General features: G+C 26.9%; 3 protein-coding genes across 6 annotated transcripts; 2 read left to right on the forward strand and 1 right to left on the reverse strand.

Annotated features, from left to right (window-relative positions):
* The first annotated feature begins 576 nt into the window (after positions 1-576).
* LOC103571564 (serine/arginine repetitive matrix protein 1) lies at positions 577-8,619 on the forward strand. 4 transcript variants are annotated; one of them, XM_008549759.3, is made up of 8 exons: positions 577-916; positions 1,058-1,333; positions 1,404-1,524; positions 2,606-4,508; positions 5,076-5,131; positions 6,337-6,405; positions 6,501-6,613; positions 7,060-8,619. In XM_008549759.3, the coding sequence occupies exons 1-8, from the start codon at positions 899-901 to the stop codon at positions 7,087-7,089; spliced, it is 2,586 nt and encodes an 861-aa protein (XP_008547981.1). In that variant the 5' UTR covers positions 577-898; the 3' UTR covers positions 7,090-8,619. The 4 variants fall into 4 exon arrangements, with proteins under 4 accessions (XP_008547981.1, XP_008547980.1, XP_008547982.1 ...); XM_008549758.3 differs by lacking the exon at positions 7,060-8,619 and having other exon boundaries at positions 577-699; positions 797-916; positions 6,501-7,036; XM_008549760.3 differs by lacking the exon at positions 7,060-8,619 and having other exon boundaries at positions 2,609-4,508; positions 6,501-7,037.
* A 3,348-nt stretch (positions 8,620-11,967) lies between these two features.
* LOC103571563 (putative thiamine transporter SLC35F3) lies at positions 11,968-25,517 on the forward strand. Its single transcript, XM_008549755.2, has 11 exons — positions 11,968-12,040; positions 12,158-12,326; positions 13,533-13,768; positions 17,564-17,716; positions 17,786-18,136; positions 18,214-18,342; positions 18,414-18,603; positions 19,436-19,525; positions 19,596-19,725; positions 21,418-21,447; positions 25,149-25,517. The coding sequence occupies exons 2-11, from the start codon at positions 12,194-12,196 to the stop codon at positions 25,261-25,263; spliced, it is 1,557 nt and encodes a 518-aa protein (XP_008547977.1). The 5' UTR covers positions 11,968-12,040; positions 12,158-12,193; the 3' UTR covers positions 25,264-25,517.
* LOC103571562 (60S ribosomal protein L37a) lies at positions 15,465-16,302 on the reverse strand. The gene is made up of 3 exons (XM_008549754.2): positions 16,195-16,302; positions 15,797-15,925; positions 15,465-15,655 (listed from the first exon to the last, which is right to left on the reverse strand). Exons 1-3 carry the CDS (start codon positions 16,195-16,197, stop codon positions 15,509-15,511), a joined length of 279 nt encoding a protein of 92 aa, XP_008547976.1. The 5' UTR covers positions 16,198-16,302; the 3' UTR covers positions 15,465-15,508.
* Positions 25,518-25,848: the final 331 nt, after the last annotated feature.

Below are 25,848 nucleotides of genomic sequence, written 5' to 3' on the forward strand. Positions count from 1 at the left end.
TTAAAATTTATTTGTGTCAATAATTATATTAATTTGACTATAAAGTATACTCGAAACTTCTTATTCTCATCAATAATTTATTAATTATTTCCATTACTTGCGCGTTAAATTTAAATATTTGAAAAATAAATTATTAGAAATAGGAGAAAAATTAGAAACCGTAAATCCAAACAAAATGGCGGCAGAATACGATAGAAATATTTAAAGTATTTTTAAAATAACACGCGAGTATTTCGCGCGAAAATCGCACTGCTGCTTCGCTACACTTGCACTCTATTATGAAAAAAAATTTTTAATTTGACAGAAAATCGCGAGAAAAAATTTAAATGAGCAAAATTATTCTTCCAAATTGACTACAATTCACCATCAAGTATTTTGCAGTCAACTTGACATCTTTCAGTTGTAAATTTCCGTCAACTTGCAAACAAAACATCATAAGAATTTCTTTTTTCTGCCTTTCCATCAATAGAGTCAAAAAATACGCAACTAACGCCCTCTTACATCATTTTCGTTAACTAAATAAATATATATTTAGCTCTCACCTGCTTGTAAATGTGCTGGTTTAGGCCATTTTTATTTACGTACAAGTAAAAGTCCGTGGGGGTTAAAAATAATTTATCTTTAATAAAATTATTTATTAAAAATTATAATATTCAAATCTCTCAATAAATAAACAAACTTTGCTAGTGAAATGAAACAGTAATCGTCATTAAATATCATATATATATATAAAAATATATAAAATTTTAGTAAACATATAACATAAATAATAATGAGCTATGTCTACGTGTTTCAGTGTATTTAGTTAATAATAAAACATACGTTTTTTTGACAATTGCTTGCAAAAAATAATTTATTAATTTTTTAAAATTGATAATTAATTACCAGTGATCAAGTAATGGATTATCATCAAAAGGTATTTAATATATTTATTAATTTAATTATCATTAAAAAAGTAATTACTTTTTATTTCTGCTTCATACTTTTAAAAAAAATTATTCACTTGTGTTTTTAATTATTTATTATTTAATTCATAAATTATAAATTTATTTTACAGATGATTGTAAGACCAACACAAAATTATAAATCTAAGGATAACGACAATGATGATGATGATGAAGATCTAGAAGCACTGAGATTAGCAGCGTTGATGTCGCTGAAAGCTAAGTCGACATCTAACAAAATATCACAACCTCAAAAGTCATTTTTACCTCCGACAAATTCTTTTCCTGTTTATAATTCTAACGCTAATCTTATTAACAACAATAAAAACCATGGTAATCATAGAAGAAGAGATTTTTATCCAAACCGGACATTAATTAGACAAAATGGGGTAAGAAATTTTTTTTTTATTTGTTTTGTAGAGATTAAGTAGAAAAGTTACAATTTTTTGTTTTTTTTAGATTCAAAATGCGTATCATCCGAGTCGAAATAATCAAAATTTAATTGAAATTATTCCTGTTGATGAAAACACGCCAAAAAATGATACTGGAGTGGAAGCTAGGATTCCAGTGACTGAAAATGGTAATTTTTAAAAGTTTTTTAATTTTTTAAATCGTAATATGGTAAGAGACCTAGTACCTGATCAGGGAACTAGTACTCGATTGCTCCATAAATTTCGATATAAATATTTAGTAAAATTAAATAAAGATAGATATACAAATATATGAATGATCGAGTACTGGGTCTCTTACCTTACCCGTAAATTAATTGACGCATTTAAAAATCTGCTAAATACCAGGAATTATCAGGAAATTTAATGCAACCAGAAATATCATGGGAGTGTCAGAGAATTGAAAAAAGTATTCGGGAATTCAATTGCTACAATTCAAAATTTAAAAGTTTTTCAATAGTACACTAGGACACCTAGTCACAAAAATTAAGGGGTATTCAAAAAATTTCAAATTTTCGGAACCGTGCAAAATAAAAAAATTTAAAGACCAGATCAGAAAACAAGGCATGAGAAGCTACAATTTGCCTTTTTTGTTTTCGTTTTACGACCATTTTCCTTCAAGTTACAGCCTGTGGAAAATCACTTAAAAATTTGAAATTTTTTTAATATCCGTTAATTTTTGTGACTGGTGTATTTTGAATTTATTTAAATCATAAAATTTCTTATTAAATATTTAAATTTACATATTTTAAACATCGAGTAATCAAAAGTAGGCCATATTAATTTATTTTATTGACTTTTTTGGTTTCTCGCATGATTTAATCATTAGATTTAATTATTGACAATGCAAATATAATCAAAATTTTGAATATCAATGATCCGAATAAAATTTCTGAATCAGGGAAAAATATGAAAAAATTTTCTGGAAAACCGGGAAATCCCAGGGAATTTAAAAATCATTTCTTTGTGGCCACCTTGTCCATTTCTTATGGCCAATATTTTATTTGAAAGGAAATTTTTTAGCTATGTCAAGTAGGCAGGTACTGAGGCAGTCAATAATTGAATTGAATTTTATTTCTGATAAATTTAAAAAGTAATCAATATAAAAATTTCTAATTAATACTTAGCAACAATTATGTATTTAGATTTTAATTAATTATTCATACAATTAATAAGAAAGTAAATTATTAATAGATCTTATTAATTGTTTAGAAGATTCAAAGTTCCAGCGTTTCAATGACAACGCAAGTGGGTCAGAGGATGAAGACACGAAACCAAAGGACACTATTGAAGAGCAGCCCACTAGTGGCCTCACTGAACTGTCAGAAATATCCGAAGCACAGAAGGAAGCCGACGAACCAACCGACGAAGAAGTCGGAGAAATATCCGAGTCCGTAGAAGTGGCTGAGAATTCACCAAAAGAAAATCTCACCAATGAAGATGACGAAGATGAAGAAAACGATAAAGATGAGGAAGAAGAAGAAGATGATGATGATGACGTGCTTCTGATGGCTGATCTCGAAGAAGAAGACAGCCTGGAGCGTCTGATGGATGAAATGGAACGTGAAATGGCTGACAAGCCTTTGGAGAAAAAAGAAAAAAAGTCACGTCGCGAGAGCAAAAGTCTCAAGAAAGATCACGACAAATCTCATAAACGTGCTGATAAAATCGAAGCTCAGTCTTTCCCTACTTCAACTTCTACTTCAACAGCTTTAGCTTCAGGTTCAGCTTCGGCTTCTTTCCCTTCAACCGTTAGTTATAAAAATGATCGTCCAGTTTCTCCATACGAGCGTACCAGGCATCGCTCGGTATCTCCAAAAGTTAAGAGAAAAAAATCACCTAGAAGATCTCCCCCTCGTTTAAAAAAGTCACGTGACATCAGACAAAGATCTCCAAGACCTCCACGTCACTCGCCACCCAGGTCGCCTAAAAAATTGTCACCCCGTCGGAGATCAAGATCCAGGTCACCCAGAAATATCCGCAGCCGTTTATCGCCGCCTCGTAGATCTAAATCACCTGGCAGGTCACCTAGACCACGTTCTCCTTTCGTCAGGTCATCTAGATCACCCAGACTATCACCAAGAAGACTCTCTCCAAGAAGACTATCACCCAGAAGACCATCACCGCGTCTAGATCGCGGTCATTCGCCACAATGTTCACCAATTCATTCTCCATGGTCATCACCAAGAAATTCTCCACGTTTATCACCCAAACGAAGACGTTCTCCTCCTTCAGTAGCTTCTACCGTAACTTCAAATATTAATCTCAATAAAGATAAGAGGCCAAGACGTTCTAAGACACCAGAGGACTTTAATTCTTACAAACGTGAAAATTCACCGGATGTCAGGTCGAAAATAAAGGCGACAGCTAAAGAAATAAATGAAATAAATGACCCGGTGCTGGAAGCAAGGAGACGTAAATTTGAGTCCACGAAACTCATCGATCCAATAAATGACAATAAGAAAATAAAACTGAGTCGTAAAGTTGATGATGCTGATGAAGAGGTCGTCGATTCGTTGCAGAGAAAAGCTGATGAGCTTGAAGATATCGAAGATGGTGAGGATGAAGAAGGTCTTATTCATGAAGATGGTAACGATGAAGAAAGAGATTTAGAGGGGGGAGAAGAAGGTGAGATTGTTGGAGATAGACATGGACATAACAGCGATGATGTAAATGAGAATGAAGGGAATGAAGATGAAGAAGAAGGACTGTGCTTGAATGAAAGCTTTGACTTTGATGAACTAGCGGAACATATAAGTGATGAAACTGTTGCGAGCCAGATGATCTTTGAACCGGTCAAGAAACTCGAGAAGTCGAGAACCAAAAAGAAGAAGAAGAAGGACAAGGAAATTTATCAGGTGGGGAAACTCAAGAGCGGCGAGCTCCCGCTGTCGGAGAGACTTGGCAAGGAGAAGAAGTGCAAGAAGAGGAAGGAGTATGTGGAGAATGTGGGGAAGGAAGTTGAGGAGGATGTTAATAGTCCGGAGGAAGTTATTGATGAGGAAGCGGATTTGAGAACTGAGTTGAGTAGGAGACGCGCTGAAAGGCTCAATAGAAATGCTCCCATTCAGTCTGCGAGGCTTTTGCAGTCGGCTTTTAAAGGAGTTGTCAATGAGTATGTACTTTTTTTTTTTTTTAAGGGGACCACTAGTGTGAAATTTTGGAAAGTCAATTTTTGTTTTTTTTTTTTTTTGCATAAGATAAAAGCCCCTATACCCGCTCAGTACCATTAGTCGCTCAATTTAACTGTTTAATGCGTTTTTATAATTTTTATAAAAAACATTTCAACTTAAAAAAATTATTATTGATAAATAATTTGTGAATCTATATATATTAAAATATGGTGTATCAAATTATTTTATAATAGACTATAAATTTAAATTAAGTGACTGTTTTCAAAATCGCGCATAGCCGGGCATTTTTACTTAAACGTTCGTTCGCTAGATTAAATTTAGGGTACGTCAAATTTTTTAAGAATTGTTATAACTATATCTTATTAAATATATTTTTAAAAGTCATGAAATGACTTTTAAAAAAATTCTCAAAAATCATCATATTTCAGGCAATCGCACTAGTGACCTCCTTAAGCAATTGAAACATTTATTTATTATTATTATTATTATTATTATTATTATTATTATTATTATTAATATGTATTTACATTGACCATTTTCGTTTACAGAGTTGCCAAGAATAATTCTAAAGTTCTGCAAAGACAACTGATAAAAGAGGAGAAACGTAAGTTTTTTTATTTGTAAATAAATTAGTATTACTGGACGATAAAAGTTTTGTAATAGATAATTTTAAAAAAATACATTAAAAATTAAATTCTTTTTCAATATTCAAATGCCTGAGCATTAATTTCGAAAGTTCTCCAGAAAATGTTTAAAATAAAAATTTTTTTCTGAATATTTATATAAAAGAATCAACTCCTCGGGAATTAAATATTAAATTATTTATTTTTTATAGTGGTTCCAATAAAAAAAACTTACAGCGGAACTTAATTACTTCGATGGTTATCTAGTGATTTAATTTGATTACTTGTAGCTTGAAAAATTCTACTCATGGCCGAAGCGAGCATTAATTTGAAATTTTTGAACAATACACTAGTCTTAAAAATTAAGAGATATTAAAAAAATTTTAAATTTTCAAGTGATTTTCCACAGGCTGTAACTCGAAGGAAAATTTTCGTACAAAAACAAAAAAGGCAAATTGTAGCTTTTCGTGTCTTGTTTTCTGATCTGGTCTTTAAATTTTTTTATTATGCGCGGTTTCGGAGTAATCCTTAGAAAACCATCGAAAAAAAATTTGCCAAATTTTTGCTCGTCTTAGAAACTGTCTACGGGCTTCAATAAATTTTTTTGATAATTATCATTGATTTTTGATTACTTCGGAATCGTGCAAAATAAAAAAATTTAAAGGCCAGATCAGAAAACAAGACACGAGAAGCTACAATTTGCCTTTTTTGTTTTTGTTGTACAACCATTTTCCTTCGAGTCACAGCCTGTGGAAAATCACTAAAAAATTTGAAATTTGTTTAATATCCCTTAATTTTTGTGACTGGTGTATTTTGAATTTATTTAAATCATAAAATTTCTTATTAAATATTTAAACTTACATATTTTTAACATCGGGTAATCAAAAGTACGCCATATTAATTTATTTTATTGACTTTTTTGGTTTCTTGCATGATTTAATCATCAGATGTAATTATTGACAATGTAAATATAATCTAAACTTTGAATATCAATGATCCGAATAAAATTTCTGAATCAGGGAAAAATGTGAAAAACTTTATTGGAAAACCGGGAAGTATTCGATAATTTTAGAAACATTTCTTTGTGGCCAGCCCCGATATCTTTGTATCAAAATTTCATAATTAAAAAATTCGTAAAAAAGTTGACATGTCAATCATAAAGAAAATCTATTAAATTTTGTTTTAGATCCTCAAAAAGAAATAAGACGTGTTACTGTATTACATAGATCTATACCTGAATTACATGATTCAGAAGGTACAATTCCTTAATTATAATTCCCACTATAAATACTTTTCAACCATCAATCACTCAAACATTAAGTCAATAAATAATTTAAATTAAATTTACAGATGAAATATTAGATTCCAAGGTACCAATTAAATTCCGACTGGGACTGAACAAAGTACAAGAAACCCGTGAGTCAAAAGTCTCAAGGAAATCTTCTAAGCGACAAAGTCGAAAGGTAAAACACAAAAATTTGTTAGCTAATAATTGATCCCCATCGAAAATTACATACCGCCTTTATTTTCCTTAACATATATACATTTATATATATATATATATATTTTCTCTTAAATACATTTTTAATCCATACGATTTTTCCAAACGACTTTAGACTTTTTCCTGTCTAAAAAATTTTTTTTCATTTAAAAATTTCTTATACAGATATGCAAAAAATGCGTCCATTAAAAAACCTAATACTAATTAATTAAATGCACTATTAATAATTTAAATTAATTAAAAAAAAATGTGCCTTCAAAAAAATCTCGTGCATAAATAAATGGTCCTTTTTATTTATTAAAAATAATACAGTAGCCATATAAATATACAGAAATTATAATTAATTAATTGACTAATTAATTTATAATTATAAATATTATTAATTAATTTAAGATTTTTTTTGTCTAGGGAACAAAAAAAAAATACGCGTTAACGTGATTGCATATTTGTACGAAGAACGATAACAAAAAAGAAAAACAAACATACGTTAATAATTATAATTAATAATTAGATAATAAATATCACTCATTAATGAATTAACTATATAAATAATAATGGGTTTTGTTAAATGAAAATTAACTGAGGTTAAAAAAAATTATAATAAAATTAATAATAATAATTAATTAATTAATTAATTAGCTTTTAATATTAAATTCTTCCTATATATTATAACTATAAATGAATTTGTATGAATTACTTTTATTACTCCTCATGACCAGCGAGGCTTTTACGTTAAACTTAGTTTATTTACATTAGGCTTAAATAGTAGATTATGTGATAATTAGTAATTAGTAATTAATAATGTAAATAATTTTTGCCTTAATGATAAAGCACAAGATTAAATTTAATAAATGAAAAATGAAACTTGTAAGATAGCTTTTAAATTTGTGAAACCTTTAACGAGTGTACTGAGTACTTTTGATACACATGTTAATTTTTTTATTTTTTAATTATAATTATAATTAATAATTAGTTGTGTGTAAAAGTATGTATATAATTGAGTCGTGTGAATATTTTGTACCTGGAAAAAAAAAAGTGTTTTAGATTTTTTTTTTTTTTTGTGAGATTTACATTAACGGAATTAATGTTTGAGAAACTATTAATTAACAAGGATTTGAAATCAAAGCTTTCAATTAAGGGGGAACGGGTCTGAGATACAAAAAAAAAGAGCATGTTTGATTTTTTTGTTCGGAGTAATTTCGTTATTAAAATTCTTAAAATTCGTGACATTATTAAGCATCATTTCAAGAATATTCTGATAAATTTTCATTAAAAAATATTGAAAAATGAACCAGTGGTAGTGGGGAGAGACGAGTCACCTTAAAAAAGAGTCTCCATGCAGTAAGCAGGATAACTCATGACTACTTTATCTGAAATCAAAAAACCAAAAAGATTTCTTTAGTACATAAGTTTATCTTGGATTTGAACGAAAGATTTATTTTTTTCAATAACTACTTATTTTTTGATTAAACAAAAGGAGCAATTTTTGGTAAAAATCAGAATTTTTTGATTGCACCTTTACCAAAAATTCAAAAATAAATATTTTGTTTATTCCTTCGTTCAAATTCATCAAACTTATGTACTAAAGAAATCTTTTTGGTTTTTCTATTTTAAATGGAGCGGTCATGAGTTATCCTGCCTACGGCATGGAGACTTTTTTTTTAAAGTAACTCATCTCTCCCCACTACCACTGGCTTATTTTTCAATATTTTTTTGTGAAAATTTAACAGAATATTCTTGAAATGATGTTTAATAATGTTAACAATTTTTAGAATTTTAATAAAAAAGATACTCTGAAAAAAAAAAATCAAATATCCTTTTTGTTTTGTGCCTCAGATCCTTTTTCCCACTTAATATCTTATAATTTTAAGATAGTTATTGTCATAGCTTATTTTTATTTAAGTTATTTCAAGTAAACTTTTTGTTTTTAATTTTTAATTCTGATAAATTAACAGAAATAAAAAAAATTATTGACAACATTTTTGTAGAGAGTTAAATTTTTTACAAAAGTATACTAATTAATTTCTCTATATTTTAATGTCAAAAAATAATTAATAATTTTCATACTTGATAATTTTAATTTTAAACTTTTCAATTGCAATTTTGATAAAACTTTCAAAGATGCGAGAATTAAATTTTCTATAAAAAAAATTTGAGGACTTTTAGGTAAACTCGAAAATTGTACTAAACTATGCAAAAGTTTCTCATCATTAATTACGTTTAATTAACAATAATGACTTATTGCATAACATCTAATTATACACCAGCATTGATATACATTTTTATATATTATTTTTCTTTAATTGTACATGTATTTTAAATCCATACGACTGTAGTTTTTTTTCTAAGTTTATTTTAATTTAAATAATAAATCTCGTAATTATTATAATTAGTAACAATAAATAATAAAAAAAAAAAACAATTATTGATCAAATTTAATATTCTGTGATACGAATCAATATTAAGAATCAATTAATTATTAAGTAAACAATTTTTTATTTGTCTCAATAAATGTCATTGTAATGAGTCTCGATGATTATCTTAATTATTGAAATTATCTATGCATAAAACTGTCATTAAATTTTTCAAATTCAAAATTAACAAAATAATGATTCATTTAAACATTGATTTTTAAATAATAATCATTATAAAAAAGACTGCTGTCATCGAGACTTGATTACGAGAATCATCTAAATAGTTTATTGTATATAGTGTTAATTATTAATTTGTATGTACTAGGTAATTTATATTTACATCTCTTCATACTCATCAAAGATTGCAAGATCTTTTTAGATCTTTATTATAAAAAAAATTAAAATTAGAAAAAATATTATTATGAGCCTGCCATTGACCGCTCATTAATAATAAATTAATTGAATTTTTTATTTCAGAAAATAAAAATTAATATTTTAAAATTAAAAATTGAGTATTTATTTACCTTTCTACTGTAATTTTATTTTTTTAAATTCATAAAAAATACTTTCTTTTGATTTAAATATTTAGCTCTTAACAGTCATTAGATTTTTAAGACCCTAGATAATTTTTATTTATGTATTTATTTATTTATTTATTTATTTATTTATTTACGTAAATCGGCAGAATATATGAATGAGTTTCATTAAGGATAAAAAAAAAGAATAGAAATAATTATAGAGAATTTGCTCTTTAAGCGATGGATTGTAAGATGAATACTTGGTAATATTAGATTGCACGTAAGGGGTTGATGGTTAATTGCAATCCAGTATCAGCTTTTTAAAGATCGTATGAAAAGATGAGACAACCGAAGAAGTTCATGGTTGAACAAATCGTATTGACTGAATTGACTATTCTGTTGATAGGCTCTAAACGGATATGGTTTATTGAGGATTTTACTGTATTTAAGGGAGAGAAGGATCTGAGATACAAAAAAAAAAGAGCATAATTTTGTGATTTTTTTTTCAGAGTACGTTCTTTATTAAAATTTTTAAAATTTGTGACATTTTTAAGCATCATTTCAAGAATGTTCTGCTAAATTTTCATAAAAAAATATTGAAAAATAAGCCAGTGGTAGTGGGGAGAGACGAGTCACTTATTAAAGAAATCTTTTTGGTTTTTTAATTTCAGATGAAGCAATGAGCTATCCTGCCTAACGCAAGGAAACTTTTTTTTAAGGTGACTCGTCTCTCCCCGCCACCACTGGCTGATTTTTAAATATTTTTTAATGAAAATTTAGCTGAATATTCTTGAAATGATGCTTAATAATGTTACAAATTTTGAGAATTTTAATAAAGAACATACTTTGAAAAAAAAAAATCACAAAAATATCCTCTTTTTTTTTCATCTCAGATCCTTTTCCCCCTCAACAGTCGGCTAAGTCGTGGTCCCGTTTTGGGACAAACAAATTCAAAACATTCAAGTATTTCTTGTGAGTCAATGTGACCATTGATTACTTTATAGAAAAACGAGATGTTAACTTTCTTTATTTTCACTAGATAGTTAATTTGGAGGTAATCATATGCAGCCTAAGTATTCCTATTGGCGCCTTTCTGTTGTAAAAAGTATTAGAAAAATTTACAGCATCTGCGTTAGATTTTTTCGAGCCTAGTAACTAGTGTTTTAATATTGGGTGCCCAGATAACTGAGATATTCTTCAAAATGGCTTTTATCACTAAAGACTAGAATTAATACAAATTTAAATGTCGCAAAAACTATTCAGTTTTTGAAAAGATTATAAGATTTTTCAGCGCCAAAAAAACTTGTAATTTTTGAATAAGTACTTAAACTTTTAAAATATTCCACCTTCCAATCTGAACAAATAAACACAGCAATTATTAGATAGATGTTGAAAATTTTCTTTCTCATTTCAAGCCGTACTTGAAATTAAAAAAAATTATTTGAATTTTACCATTTAATAAATAAATAAAGAAGTAAAAAAATAAAGACCGCAGAAACGTTTTTGAATAAAAAAGAGCTTTTAAAAAAATAACTAAAGCTGTCATACAAATAAATTCTTTTATACAAAAAAACTATTCAGCTTTTAATTAAAATAAAATCAAGAGCTTTAATTTTATAATTATATTTTTAATTGAACATTTGAATATCAAAAGTATGATCTTATGAAACCTCTCGTAAGTATTTACTGTAAAAAAATGAAAAATATTCACATTGACCTTCGCTAAATAAAATAATTTAAAAAATATTATTTTCATTATATTATCATCATCATTACTTTTTACGTACACTATACATATATTTATATATTTATGAGTACACGCAAATGTAAATGTATATCGCGTGCAAGATTTAAAAACCTCAAACTGGCATTAAAAGCATGACACGTCCACTTGATCCAGCAAACTTACTCTAAAATCAACAAATATATAATATATATAAATAAAATCTCATATTAATTGTAATATACATACATATATGTATATATATTAGTTAGAACTTGCGCAAGCGTTTCAGCTTTCAGCAAAACGACAGATCCCCAGGTCTTACGACAATTCGTAGTCCTCCCTATCCAGTAATCAATGGCACGTTGGAGCTTTTTAAGCTCACGAGCATGTGACAGTATCGCGTATTCAAATCCACGTACATTTATTTTTATTATCTTTCATTTTTTGCATCTTCAGTCTTCAATCATCTATAAGTCACTGCTTAATTAAACGATTTTAATTAATAAACTGAGTAATCATTAAAATTATCATACATTTTAAATAATTTATAATTTAAATCTATTCAATAATCGAGATTTTTTATTGAATACTCAAGTGGGTCAAATATTGAGTACAAAAATAATATATTTATAAATATAATTAAAGGTTTATGCCCTTGAAGACCTTGATAAGAAGACTTACTAATTAAATTAAAATAATAATGTGTCAATGTTAACATGGATATGAATAAAGTAAATATATTTATTTTGTTTATGTCTTAAGTCTTTACAATGCTATTATTTATTTATAAACAAAATCAATTGAAGGTTTTATTGTTAGTGTAATTATTATTATTATTTTCTTTTTAGTTTCATTTGAAAGTTTAAATTATTTAAATTTAAGTAATGGATAGTAGTAGCGCTGAAGTATCAACTATTTTTCATCCAAGAAGATCTAGAGCTCCGAGTATTATTTTAAATGATGAACAAAGTGGACATGCACCATATGCTAGTCCTGGACATGTTGTTGTTGATACAGGTAATTTTTATTTAATACTAATAGATGTGGGTAAAAAAAATTCGAACCAAAAAAATTAATCATAAGATTTTAGGATTTAGATTGTAGAAATCTGTTGTGACTAAAATTTTAAATTCGAAAAATTATCTCAACTTTTGTGAGTCAAAGAATTGGAAAATTTTAAAAACTAAAAATTCAAAAATGATACTGGACAAAATGTAAAAAAATTTTTGAATTTTTCTAAGCGAAAAAAAATTTTTATTGAATTTTTGAAAATGTATCACGTCTCGATGTTCAGGTTCCGAACATTTTTCTGATTTTTTTTTTTTACACATTTTAAATGATGAAATTAGCTGACGTCTAATAAGTTTTGGATTTTCTTTTAAACAATAAATAATAAAAAAAAAATATTTGAAAAAATTGCACATGTAGTTTTTTTAATTTTCTACACAAGTATATATTTAGTTTTTTTTTTTTTTTGTAATTGATTTGTTGGAAAAAAAATCCGAAAATTGTTAATTGTTTTCTAGCTTCAGGATCATAATTTAAAAAATTTACAGATTTTTCAATTAAACGTACAATCAATTTTATAAAATTTCATTCAAAAAATAGTTGATTAAAAATTTATAAAAATTCAATGGAATCATTTTTTTCGCTAGCAAACTAAAATTATACAGAAAAAAAAATGATTTTTTGTTGCAAGAAATATTTTACATTATGAATTAAAGATAAAAAATTTTCTTGGGCTAGAAAAAATTTCTGTATGTAAGAAATTTTTTTTCACCCCAAAAAAATTTCAATTTATGACTCGAAAATTTTCTTGGGACGAGTAAAAATTTTTTGCAATAAGAAATATTTTTTTTCAGTGTATGAAATTTTATAAATTCATTTTTTTTTGTTAGTGAATTGATAATTAGCAAAATTTCATAAATTTTATAAAATTAAGTTTCCGCCAATTGCATAAAATTAAATAAAAATTTTGCACAAAATTTTTTTTTGTTTGCAAATTAAAAGTTTATAAATTTAAATAATTCGAATTCTAACAATTGATTTTTTCCCGGGTATAGTTTTAAATTCAAAAAAGTTAAAAAGTATCAATTTAATTAATATTCAATATTAATTGTTTTAAATTTGCAAGTTTCAATAATAAACGATGATTAATTAACACGGCATGGATGGTTGGTTTGTTTGTTGTAGAGTAAATATCGATGAGTTAATTTGTTACAGGAGAAACACAGGGATGCAGTGTCACGGGGGGATGCGATTCAGCATCAAGTTGTAGGTCACTGGAGACAACTGCCAGCGGGCTTGGAATACGAGATGTGAGCAGTGGAGGTGGGAGTGCAGGCGGTGGTCAAGGGCACAATCAACCCAGTCACACTAGCTCAAACGTTAATTATCAAACTAGACGACACTCTATTGTAAGATGCTTTGACTCTTGTTGTGCTCAATCTGCTAAAAAGGTTTGTCTTGCTCTTTGTTTTCATTATATTATTTTTTAATTACTCTCGTACTCATTCTTGGCTATGGGAAATTACTTTCTTTTGAATTTTATTTTTAACTTGAATTGTCAATATCAGTAAAGTTTCATTTTTTTACTGGCCATGAAAAATCTTGTTGGTAAAAAAATAGATATTGGTTTTAAAAATTTAATTGTAATTTTAATTCTACAATTTAATTAATAATTATAATTGAATTCTGCTAATGAGTTTTTGAATCTTTAAGTCAAGTAGTTTTCAAATTATTTTATAAAAGAAAAATTTTTAAATTACTTAAGTTTTTTCTTAAAATTCACTCATACTTTCAATTACTATAAGATCTATGAATAAATTAATGACTCGTTAATAATTCAAATGATTTTTAAAAAGATGAAAAAAAAAGAAAAAGAAATAATTAGACTGCTACTTAGTTTATAATTAAATTTGATGTTTGGAAAAATCTTAAATTGAATTTGTTTATTTTCATAATTTTAAAAATTTATACACGAAAATTAGTATTATACTCAAAATGCTCCAAATATATTTAAATTTTATACTAAAAAATGTTCATTTACTCGTTTGATTTTTTATTTATTATTCAAATTGACATTAAAATTTTTTAATATTTCCTAATTCAATACTTTTCCATTGCTAGAATATTGAGTAACAAAAAAAATAAAAACTACAAGATAGACGGCAATAGTAAAAAAGAATTTAGCGTTGATTTTTTTTTCAAGTATTCCATGATTCAAATTATGAAATCAATAAGATTTATAATAGATTGTCGTAAGCTTCAATAATAAAAATTTAAAAAATACGATTCGGTAGCTGAGATGAATTGATTACTTTAAATAAATAATTTTATTCAAAAACTATCGATTTAAGGTAAAATACCTAGATTCCGATCAGGGAACAAGTATCGTATCGGTCCGTGTATTTCATAGATATATAAGTAAAATTTGGTAGATATAGAATACAAATACACGAGTGACCGGGTACTAGTTCTCTGGTCGGGAACTTTAAATTGTGAAATTTAAGGATTAGTAATAAACTTTATTAAGAAAAAAATAAACTAAGAGTTTGACTGACTTTTAATATAACATTTGTGAAATTTGGCTGATTTCTCTGATTAAGAAAAATAATTTATCCCATGCTAAGTGTATCTATATATTAGTCAATTCAAATTATTTTAAATCAGGGTTTTCAGGAAAAATATTCTTTACATCAATCATATATATATATATATAGTAAAAAAATTTCAAGTTTTAATCATGACGCTATCGATTATTTTAAAAAATTTTCCGTGTCAAATTAATAAGCATAAATGTAGCAGACATCAGACAAATTTAAAACTAAATAATTTTAAAAATATTTGTAAAAAATGCGCTTATTAATTTCAAAATTATTTAAATGCCCAATTTTTGAAAATTTTATTTTATAAATCATTTCCACTATTTAATAATAATTTTAAATTTGATTGTTTGCTTCATTCACACTCATGTCAATTGAACAAATTATTCTATTACTATTTAAATTTTAAAAAAGTGTAAGAATTATACTCAGGCTGTCATAGACTCCAAATTTCTGTAATATTGAGTTTAAAGTTAACAACTGAAGTTGAAAAAAAAAACTAAGCAGTTAATTAATGAATTTAAAGGATTTGTTAAGAAATAACTAGACATTATTTCAATTTATTGAATAAATTTTTATTTAATTAAAGAGAACTTATTGTTCTTTAACTTCACGCAATCTTCTGACTGCCGATCTGACAGAAGCAGCTGCGGTTGTTGAATAAACCCAAGCACCTCCGGCAACAGTTCTTTTGCACCTTTTGCATGACCAAATACCAACGACACTACGTTTCATTGCGTCCTGTAACATTTTAATTAATTAATTAATTAATATAATTAATCCGTTTTATTCATGTCAAATTTGATAACCGAGCAGTGAAATCAAAATCATGAAAAATAATTATTGTTATTATTGACGTGAAAAAGATTTAAATAAAAGTACCTTGCCGCAGAATGTACATGTGTATTTACTGTGCTGGGTAATTTCCATTTTTTTAACCATTTTCCTGAGGGAGGCACCATAACGGGTACCGTATTTCCCGGTGATTCCAACCTTCTTTGTACGTTTTGCCTAAAAAAATAAAAAACAAAGTAATAAATAAATAATTTTTATCAAAAGTTTTATATAAAATATATATATGGAGTCAAGCAATCAATATTTAATATGAAGATTGCAGAACATAACCTCATATGTAATGAAATAAAAACGTGGTGCGAAAAAAAAAGTATTTATGAAAGTTTAATTTGAAAGTAATTGAAAATTTGTTTAATGAGAGTTTAAAAAAAATATTTTTGTAATTATTTATGGAAAAAATATTAATTATTGAGGAAAAATCTTACCATTTTTAATAAATTTGGTGGCCTCGCACGAAGAGTACACGAAAAAGAATTGAAAAGAGCTTGGAGCTGCCTGACATGGATTTTTTAAACTCAACTTAAGATGGCGCTGAATGATTATTTTGTTGAAGTTTCTACTTTGCCTATCTTTATTTCAAAATATTTTTTTTCAAATTTATGAGTACTGCTAATTATTTAATAAGTAATTTTATTATTAAAAATAAACAAGTTCAATAAATAATGACAGTAAAGTTAACAGGCATTTGAAATTTAAATAAATATTTTTATCAGATGAATGAAAAAAAAAATATTTCTAAGAAAATACACATGTAAAAAATTTGATAAACTATACGTGGAATTTTTTGTTAAAAAATTGCAAATATTGTTAAATGTCTGCTAACTTTATTGTCATCAATAAATAATTAGGAAAATTATTTGAAATATTTACGAGTGTGAGTGTAGCAGATATCGGACTTTAAAAGTATAAATAATTTAAAAAATAGTATTTATAAAAAATGCACTTATGAGTTATTAAATTTTTTAAATGCGCATTTTTTTTTTGTTTTATTTTATGTATTCTTTACTCTATTTATTAAGGAGATTTGACCGAATCTAATGTAAAAAGGATTTTCCAACTTTAAGATTTGAAACTTAGTATACATGTAAAGAAGTACTTTATCTATGTGTTCTCAAAATTTGAATATGATCCACCGTTTGGTTTTTTAGAAAAAAAGATTTAAAAATGACGTTTTCAAAGTTCTTATACACAGGCTCTTATGGCGGACAAGCTCCCGACATGACTTATTCGATTATTTTCATAATTAACCTCCCAAGTTTAAGAAATAAAAAACCACATGCCATAAGCTTGAATATTTTTAGAATATGATAAGATTTTAACAATATAGTGTTACCGTTGTAATTATTTAAATAATTCAAGTTAAACTTTATTATTTAATCTCGTTCATCAACAGAGATACATATTATTGAGGGTTCGGCAACATCGCGAAAGCAGCTGAGAGAAAAAACAAAGATAGAAATACATTAATAAGAGAGACAAGATTAGAAATAAATTTTTCCCGCTTAAATTTGAATATCGATGTGTAAGAAGTTAGAACGCGCTGTTGCTAAATCTTTTTATTAAATCATATGAGTCAAAAATAACCAAGTAATTACATGAAGAAAATTGAAGAAGCTATAGGTGTAATTTTTTTTTTCTTTTTAGTTCGTCATCTTTTTAAAAAATCCAAAACTTATTAGACGTTGGCTAACTTCAGTGTCATGGCTAATTCCACTACCATTTGAAATTAACATAAAATTAACAATTTTTGGGTTATTAGATTATTAAAATAATTATTTATTTTATTTGTTATAGATTTATTTTGGAGTTTGTGTAACCGTATGTGTAACAGCCAGTTGGGTCGGAGCAACCCACTGTATTAAATATTTATACTTTCATAAACCAGACATAATCACAAATCATATTGAGTCATCGGATAATGTGACTAGTGAACTTTATCACCAACCCGTAAGTTAAGCCTGCGTTAATTTTTCAAACTGATAAATCAAAAACATTTAAAATAAAAAAAAATCGCAGATCGTTCTTCCCTACAATGCGCCTTTTTTCACCACGTGGTTCTGCACAAACTGGGCCGTGCTATATTTTCCTGTGTACTTTATCTGCCAGATAGTGAGGTCCAAGTGCACAAACCCAACAGAAATAATTGCCGAGAGCTTACGTGGATTCCGCGACAAAGGATTAACAGGCGGGCGTTTTTTAACACGCTGCAGTTTTTTTTGTGGACTATGGGTCGCAACTAATTACATGTATATCCACTCATTACGTATTCTTCTTGCTACTGACGTTATGGCACTGTTTGCAACTAATGTATCCTGTGTTTATCTTTTATCTTGGGTTATTTTGCATGAACAATTTGTTGGAGTCAGGGTAAATTAGCAACAATATTAATGTAATTTTAAGAAATAAATAGAAATAATTTAAATTAAAATAAGTTTTTTTTGTAGATCGTCGCTGTGATACTTTGCGATACAGGAATTGCATTATTAGCATACATGGATGGTATTACCGGAAGCCCAACACTTGGTGGTGTTGTTTTAGCGGCTTCTGCTGCTGCTGGTTCTGCAGTTTATAAGGTTCATTTATTTACTGATAAACATTAAATTTAAAAGTAAACTGATACTTATAATTAAAATGATTTTTATAGGTTTTATTTAAAAAAGTTATTGGGGAAACAACATTTGGACAAGTATCGATATTTTTTACGTTAATTGGTTTGTGTAATGCGGCATTACTGTGGCCAGTTTGTTTAGCTCTATATTTTTCTGGAGTTGAAAGTGTTCATTGGGCACGATTACCTTGGGCTGCATTACTTTCAGCTAGTATACTTCATTTAGGTAAATAAATTACATTTCTTGTAAATCCGTAATTTTAATATCCCAAAATTAATTAATTTCTTTGAGGTAGTCTGGTAATTCGCGCCGTTTTCCATTCTTCTTTTTAGGGGCTTTTCTTTTAGAAGGAACAAATGAAAAGTTTTGCATTTTTAATATGTTTTTATTTACATCTTAAGGTAACAAAAAATTTTTTTTGAGGAAATTAAATAATTTATTGTTATTATTATTGTCGCTTGAAGTTGACGCCTCAAAAAAAAGCGCGTGGATGGCTCGGGTGATATTGACTCTTGAGGATATCCGAAATTAAAAATTCTTGATTAGTCTTAATTTATAGACATGTCATTCTCGTTGGAACTAGGATTATTAAATTTTATCGAAAAATAACAAAATGGCGGACTTTGAAAAAAAAAAGTCATTTTTTTGCGCAAAAGAAGGGTTGAAAAATAGAAAGTTAGGGGTGAAAAAAATTAATCCTAATTCCGACGAGAACTACAAGTGTGTAGAATAACCAGTTTAAGTTTTAGACCAATAGGTTAAATAGAAAAAAAGTTATGACGCGGGCCGACCGTAAAATCGTTGTTTCGATATAAACGCGTTTAAAGTTTCAGTAATTTTTGGCGCACAATTATGAGGCGCTCTCGAAAACTCGTAACTCCGTTCCTATCCGAATTTCAGTTTGAAATTTTCACAGTATATTCTTAATATATTGTACCTTCGAATTAAGTAAAAAAAATTTTTCGATTTTTTCAATCCGAGCTACCAGACTACCTTAATTTAAAAATTACCAGTTTTAATTTTAAAATATTATTCTAATAAAATTAATTATTTACAGTTGCAAATATGCTGGCTAATTTTAGCATTGCATTAACATATGATTTATTTATCACCCTGGGATTAATAACAGCCGTACCAGTGTCAGCAGGTAATAAATTCAAAAACCAATAATTGAATTTAATTAAATTTAATTGATACATTATTTAATAAAATTATAGCACTGGACGTTGTACTTTACGGCGCGCACTTTGTAGGTATGAAACTAGCGGGAATGATATTGATATCAGTAGGATTTTTCCTCGTCATGTTTCCTGACAATTGGCCAGACTACATAACGCGGCTACTACGGTATGTATTTTTTTTTTTTTATTCAAATAATTTTTTAACGCAACAATAATTGTGGTATGCAGATTTAGTTTTATTTTTTACACTCTAATTTATCTTTTTTAGCTTTTAGTTTTACTAAATTAGAATTTATTATAAATATATTTATATGATTATATATGTTATATATATTATATATTTAATTTAATATTATTTAGTTATTTATTTTTGTACTTATATATATGTACATACGATTTTTAAAAATTTGCAAGAAAAATATAAATATATTTTAATTAATATTACTAATAATAATAGTAATAATAAAAATTTGATTGCACAAATATATTAGAAGCAACGCGTAGTTATAAATATATAAGTCACATAGGTTTTTTGCTTGATTGCCTTATTTACACAATTATTTAATATTTAATTTTTTTATTCTTTCTCTTTTTCCTTTTTTCCATATTTATAACTTATTTTTTTAATTATTTAATTACCATAATAATAAATAAAGTTCATCATGGTTTTAATTAAAAATATTTCATTTAGTTATTTAAAATTTTGATCACGAATTTAAAACCACAGGCATAAATAAGCACTGCCGCTTTATCGCATAATTAAATAAAATGCGGGATAAATTACTAGGTCGGGATACTTTTAAATTTAATAGGCCACGGTTAAAAAAAATAGTTTGCTATTAATATTAAAAGCATTGGTATTTGCTATAAATATTTGATAATCTATAAGCTTGTTTAATGATTTATCCGAAAGAATTTTTAAAAATTTAAAACAAAGTAGGCTAAAAAAGAGAAAACTAGTAACGAGTCGTTACCAGCTTAAAGATTTTTATATTTATAAATATAATAGTTAAAAAAAAATATAATTATCTAAATTTCAGACAAATATGTTTAGAGGCCGTTCATAAAATACGTTTGCTCTTATGGGAGAGGAAGGGGTGTCACTTACTGTAACAAGGTTCTTCTTTTTTTACCCGCGATAATTTTTCGAATCAAAATTTCTCAGCAAAAATTTCTCAAGTAAGAATTTCTCGCGCAGTCCATTCAACATTTTTGCAAATGTCCCTCTTGATTTTAAAAGTTTTTTTTTTTTTGTTGCGTTAGAAAGTCATTCGTTTCATATTTGTAAATATATAAATATTTCCATGCATATATTTCTGTAATAATCAGGGAGGTTTACTATTTGTGATACAATTTTGATAGGGGGATCGCAGAAAATGTGACATAGTTTCGCGAGGGGGAGGGGGGGTTAGTATAAATTAATATTTATACTAAATACCAATTATGCTCGTAGATAATAATAATAAACATTTTTTTTTACTACCGACCTTATTTAAAATAATGCTAATTAAAAAATCATTACCTTAAAAAGTACTAACAGTAGTTTCTTAAAAAGTTATGAAAATGTTTACCTTGCACAGTAGTTAATAAAAAAAAAAGTAAATAACCCTTCTATAAAAACCGGAATTTTAAATTAATTTGTAATTAAAAAAAAAATTTTTGTCAATAACTTGAAGTATTAAGAAAAAAAAATATTAATACCTTTACCTTGTACAGTAATTAAATTAGTAATTTAAAATATTGGAATAATAAATAATATGTATAAAAAAAAAATCAAAGAAAAATAACTTGAATACACGTTATAAATTATAAAAACTCGCTTCGAAAGAATCAGGATCCATATTATATGCTGTTACAGAAACGTAGTCAACATGAGTCACAGCGCAAGGTAAGAAAATAATTCATCATATATCTTCATTTTCCGGTGATATTAAGTGTTTGACCTGGTATTTCTTTAAATTAAATCATTAAGCACAATCTGACTAGTGACCCCTCATTCATAATAAAGAAAAAAAAAATAAATGTCTTTGAAATGTCGCAATCGTATTTTTATATTTATTTCAAATTAAAGCGGTAACTAGAAAAAAAACGACTCGATTTCGTTATCTTGATTTAAAAAATAATTTAGTCATTACCAAATTAAATTAAAACCAATGTCTCTTTTTTACAATTTCCTTCATTTTTTGTAAAAATCTTTTTTTTAAATTTCAAAATTTTCGCGCTTTTGCTATACTTGACCTCGAGCTAAATCTCGATCTTTTCCGGACACTTCCTACGATTACAAGATTTCAAAATAATTTTATTTTTCTAATGGGGGTCACTGTCTAAAATTATTCTTAATCATATCCTATAAAAAATATTTCTGATAAATAAATTTGATAAATTTTTGAAAACATAAATTTATCACACAATAAATTGGTTGCTTTTAATCTCATGTAGTAGATAAATTAATACTACCCTTAAATTTCCCAGGTGAATCGTTTGTAACACATGCATATTATAAACTGATGATTAATTGTATAATGTAATCAGGCGCATGTTATATATTCCTCAGTATACGTAATATATAAATATATACAAAATATCTGCATTGGCTTTTAATGTTGCATGGCTTTAATTATTTTAATTAAATATTATTTATTTTATTTAAATTAGATGATTATTTATTTATATAATTTAATTGAGGATTTAATTTATAAAAAACGTGATAAAAATATTTAAAAAAAAAATAATAATTGAGTAAGAGAAAAAAGATAAAATAAATGGGGTTGATGCAGTACGAATCCGCAACAACATGGGGTTGCCAGTGGCAGGGGTGTTGGCGGTGGTGGTGGTGGGATGACCAATAATCGGAGTCGGAGGCAATCATTCCAGCAGAAGCATTTCCGACGCAACTACGGGGTTTCATCCTCCCAGGGTGATGGGCAAACTTTGCTTCCCAACTCGGCAACAAATTCAACTGTCACCAATTTGATACATCGGCATAATAATAACAATAATAATAATACTAATAATAATAATAACAATAATAATAATAATAATACCAGTAACAATAACAATAATAGTAACAATAACAATAACAGTAACAATAATAATGTTGTCATCTCCTCACCCTCTGATAATACCCAACATCACCATCGCGTTCCTAACTCAAACTCGATACAGTCAACCACTACTAACAACCATCGCTCGCACGTCGGCCCACAAAATCAACAAGGTATGATTTAATAAAACGAATTACCACAAAAACAAACTAATATTCAAAGATAATAATTATAGGATTATTAAATATTCATAAATTTATTATGAAAAGAAAAAGACAAGGTTTTTAATTCTGTAACTTGGGTTCTTATTGAGATTTAATATTATATTGTGTACAGTGAGAGAAAAAAAATATGTTTTCTTGACTTATAATTAAAAAACAAGAAAAAAACTGCATTGAAGTGTAATATTTATTATTTTTATGACAGTTGCTTCAATTTATTCATAAATTTCTACAAACAATGCATTTTTATTGCAATTAAGGATATATTTTTTTGGCAGTATTTAGTAAACTGATATTGAATTAAGTAACTTTACTTGGAAATATATACGTGTTTTGTTATGACGAGGGATAAAAAGAGATTATTTCAGACAAGGGTGATTTGGCTGGGGCCGAAGGTGAGGGCTGCCATTACTTAAAGCTTTAAATTGTCTTTTATCTTTTATCCCGTGAGATAATACTCATTTCTCATAGCAAATAGATTAATTAAGAATAATAACACATGAAATCGAACAGGATTTTTTAACTAAATCAAAAACTTATTGAATGAGCAGACGTGGTGTCGGTCTTACATTGACTTCTTTCGAGGAGCGAAACAAGCATTGAAATTAAGTTTCAATGCTGGCGACAAGAAAAAATAGTTTTATAATAGTAAGGTACCGGCGGGTAATAAGGGAGATTTTGAATAGAATCGAAAATATTGCATTTAATTATCGAAATGTATCATTAATCTTTAATTCAATACATTAGCCATAAAATATGACGAAGTAATAGTAATTTTTACCATAAACAAACAAAAAATTATACTTTTACAAAAACCATACGAATAGGCCTTATTTTACTACGGTAGGGTAATAAGGCCTACGGATTAAACAAACTGGAAAAGTTTAACTATACTTAATAAAATTGCTATTAGAGATGAATCATCACTTAAATTTAGCAACAATACTTTTTAAGAGTCAAAAGACTGAATTGCTTTGCTCAACAGCACTTAAAACTATCAGTTTTCTTTTTAAGAGTCAGAAGACTAGATTGTTTTTTATAATTTCTTCTGCGTTACGACAGCATATGACGGATGATGAAATATAGAAGACAGGGAACGTGGTATCGGGACTCTATAAATTTTTCGTAACATCTCTATGCAAGACCCTTCTTCTAGAGTAGCCTTTAGCGGAGGCGGTTATTTTAAATATCATTTCTGTCACTTAGGCCTTATTACCCGCGGGTACCTTATATTTTACATCTAGAGCAGTAAAGTTAGAAATGTTTCAAATTACATGTGATTTGAAACATTTCTTACTTTACTGCCCTAGGTGTAAAATATACTATTTTTGGTCTTTTCAGACTTTGAGTATTTAAAAAAATTTTTCTAGCCTTTTAAAAAAATTAATTTTAATACTAGACCTTAAAATTTTTTTTTGCAAACTCCACGATGAAAATTAATTTGCAGCTTTTTTTAAATGTTTTACTTTCCAAAGTATTTTTTTAATTAACAAATAATAAAAAATATATGAAAATAGAGCCTTTAAGATCTAAAATAAAAATATTAGATTTCAAAATCTCAATTTGAATCAAAGATACAGAAATTAAAATTTTAATATTGAAATTACAATTTTTCTTTTTAAATAAAATTTTTAAAAAGTAATTAATAAATAGTTAAATGCTAGTTAATTATTTAAATTTAGTTAAAACCTCTTCCCTGTATAGTAAATTAATTACCATTACAATTATAGTTAATTAAATATTTAATTTAGTATTTGTTATTATACATATTATCTATGTGTATATATATATATATATATATATATATATATATATATGTATATATATATATATATATATATATATATATATATATATATATATATATATATATATATATGGTAAATCAGAGATAAATTATGAATAATTAATGACAAAAATAATTTATTTATTTTTATAAATATGTACATGTGCATTTGTAAGTAGTGATATGTTTTAAGCTCTTTATTTAAATTTTAATTAAATAATAAACATAAATTAATTATATATTTATATACATGAATGTTTTATATATTTCAATCTGGAATGAAGCATATGAACGTGTGTAAATTTGATATTTTCTTTCATTTATTTATTTATTTACTTATTTATTATTAATCATAATTTTTTGTCAGCGATAAATTTCCGTGTAATTTAATTTAGAAATAATAAAAAATATATTGACAATAATGAAAAGCATAAGCATGCTGACCTTGCAATAATAATTAAAAGAAAAAAATAATAAAGAAGAAAAAACGTTGCTGTAAAGAATAAGTATTAGTGTAAAGAGATTATGTTGATTGCAGATGGAGTAGGAAACACAGGCACGGGATTCCCGGCGGCACAGCCCGCGACGTGATTGATTATCGCACGGGTTATATTAAATCGCATCTTAGATCGCCATCTGGAAGAGTGAGGTGACTGTTTCCATTCATTGGACGAGATCATTATCTACGAGATAAAATCATTAGATAAAGTATCTCGACCGTACTGTAAAAAATCTGTGGAGTTTAAACGGAGTTAATGCTTTTTTAACTCATTTTATAGATAATTTATATCAATTAACTTCAAAATCAAGTTTATTTACTTTAGAAATATATAAATTACCGAAATATATTATTATTTCAATTGAGTTCCAGTTTTGAGTTAAGGTAAAAGACCTTAAACCTGATCAGTATTATTAGTCGCTCATTTTAATTAGTCATAAAGTGTTTCTATAATTTTTATAATTATATGTTATTCACTATTATATTATTTAAATTTGTTAAAATATAATTTTTATAATATATCAGCATCGACATTTGAAATTTCAGTTAATGTCTACATTCTAATTAAAAGAAATGATTCAAAACGATTAGAAAAGATTCAAAACAATTCAATTTTACTATTGTATAAATATACATTTATCATTGAGTAAATCGTTTTGTTTAATCAGGGCAGCCAACCGAAACAGATTTTAGTATATTATACATCTAGGGAGGAAAGTATGACCCGTGTGTAAAATTG

Source organism: Microplitis demolitor, chromosome 9 (genome assembly GCF_026212275.2).
Source record: "Microplitis demolitor isolate Queensland-Clemson2020A chromosome 9, iyMicDemo2.1a, whole genome shotgun sequence".
Classification (NCBI taxonomy): domain Eukaryota; kingdom Metazoa; phylum Arthropoda; class Insecta; order Hymenoptera; family Braconidae; genus Microplitis; species Microplitis demolitor.

What these genes read in the sequence shown, in the direction of transcription:
- LOC103571564 (XM_008549758.3), top strand. An exon ending in GATTCCAGTGACTGAAAATG is followed by an intron (nt 1,525 to 2,605) that starts GTAATTTTTAAA and finishes TTAATTGTTTAG; the next exon opens with AAGATTCAAAGTTCCAGCGT. An exon ending in TTTAAAGGAGTTGTCAATGA is followed by an intron (nt 4,509 to 5,075) that starts GTATGTACTTTT and finishes TTTCGTTTACAG; the next exon opens with AGTTGCCAAGAATAATTCTA.
- LOC103571563 (XM_008549755.2), top strand. Translation starts at nt 12,194, where the DNA reads ATGGATAGTAGTAGCGCTGAAGTATCAACTATTTTTCATCCAAGAAGA. An exon ending in ACATGTTGTTGTTGATACAG is followed by an intron (nt 12,327 to 13,532) that starts GTAATTTTTATT and finishes AATTTGTTACAG; the next exon opens with GAGAAACACAGGGATGCAGT. An exon ending in AACATGAGTCACAGCGCAAG is followed by an intron (nt 21,448 to 25,148) that starts GTAAGAAAATAA and finishes TGTTGATTGCAG; the next exon opens with ATGGAGTAGGAAACACAGGC.
- LOC103571562 (XM_008549754.2), bottom strand. An exon ending in CATGTACATTCTGCGGCAAG is followed by an intron (nt 15,656 to 15,796) that starts GTACTTTTATTT and finishes AAAATGTTACAG; the next exon opens with GACGCAATGAAACGTAGTGT.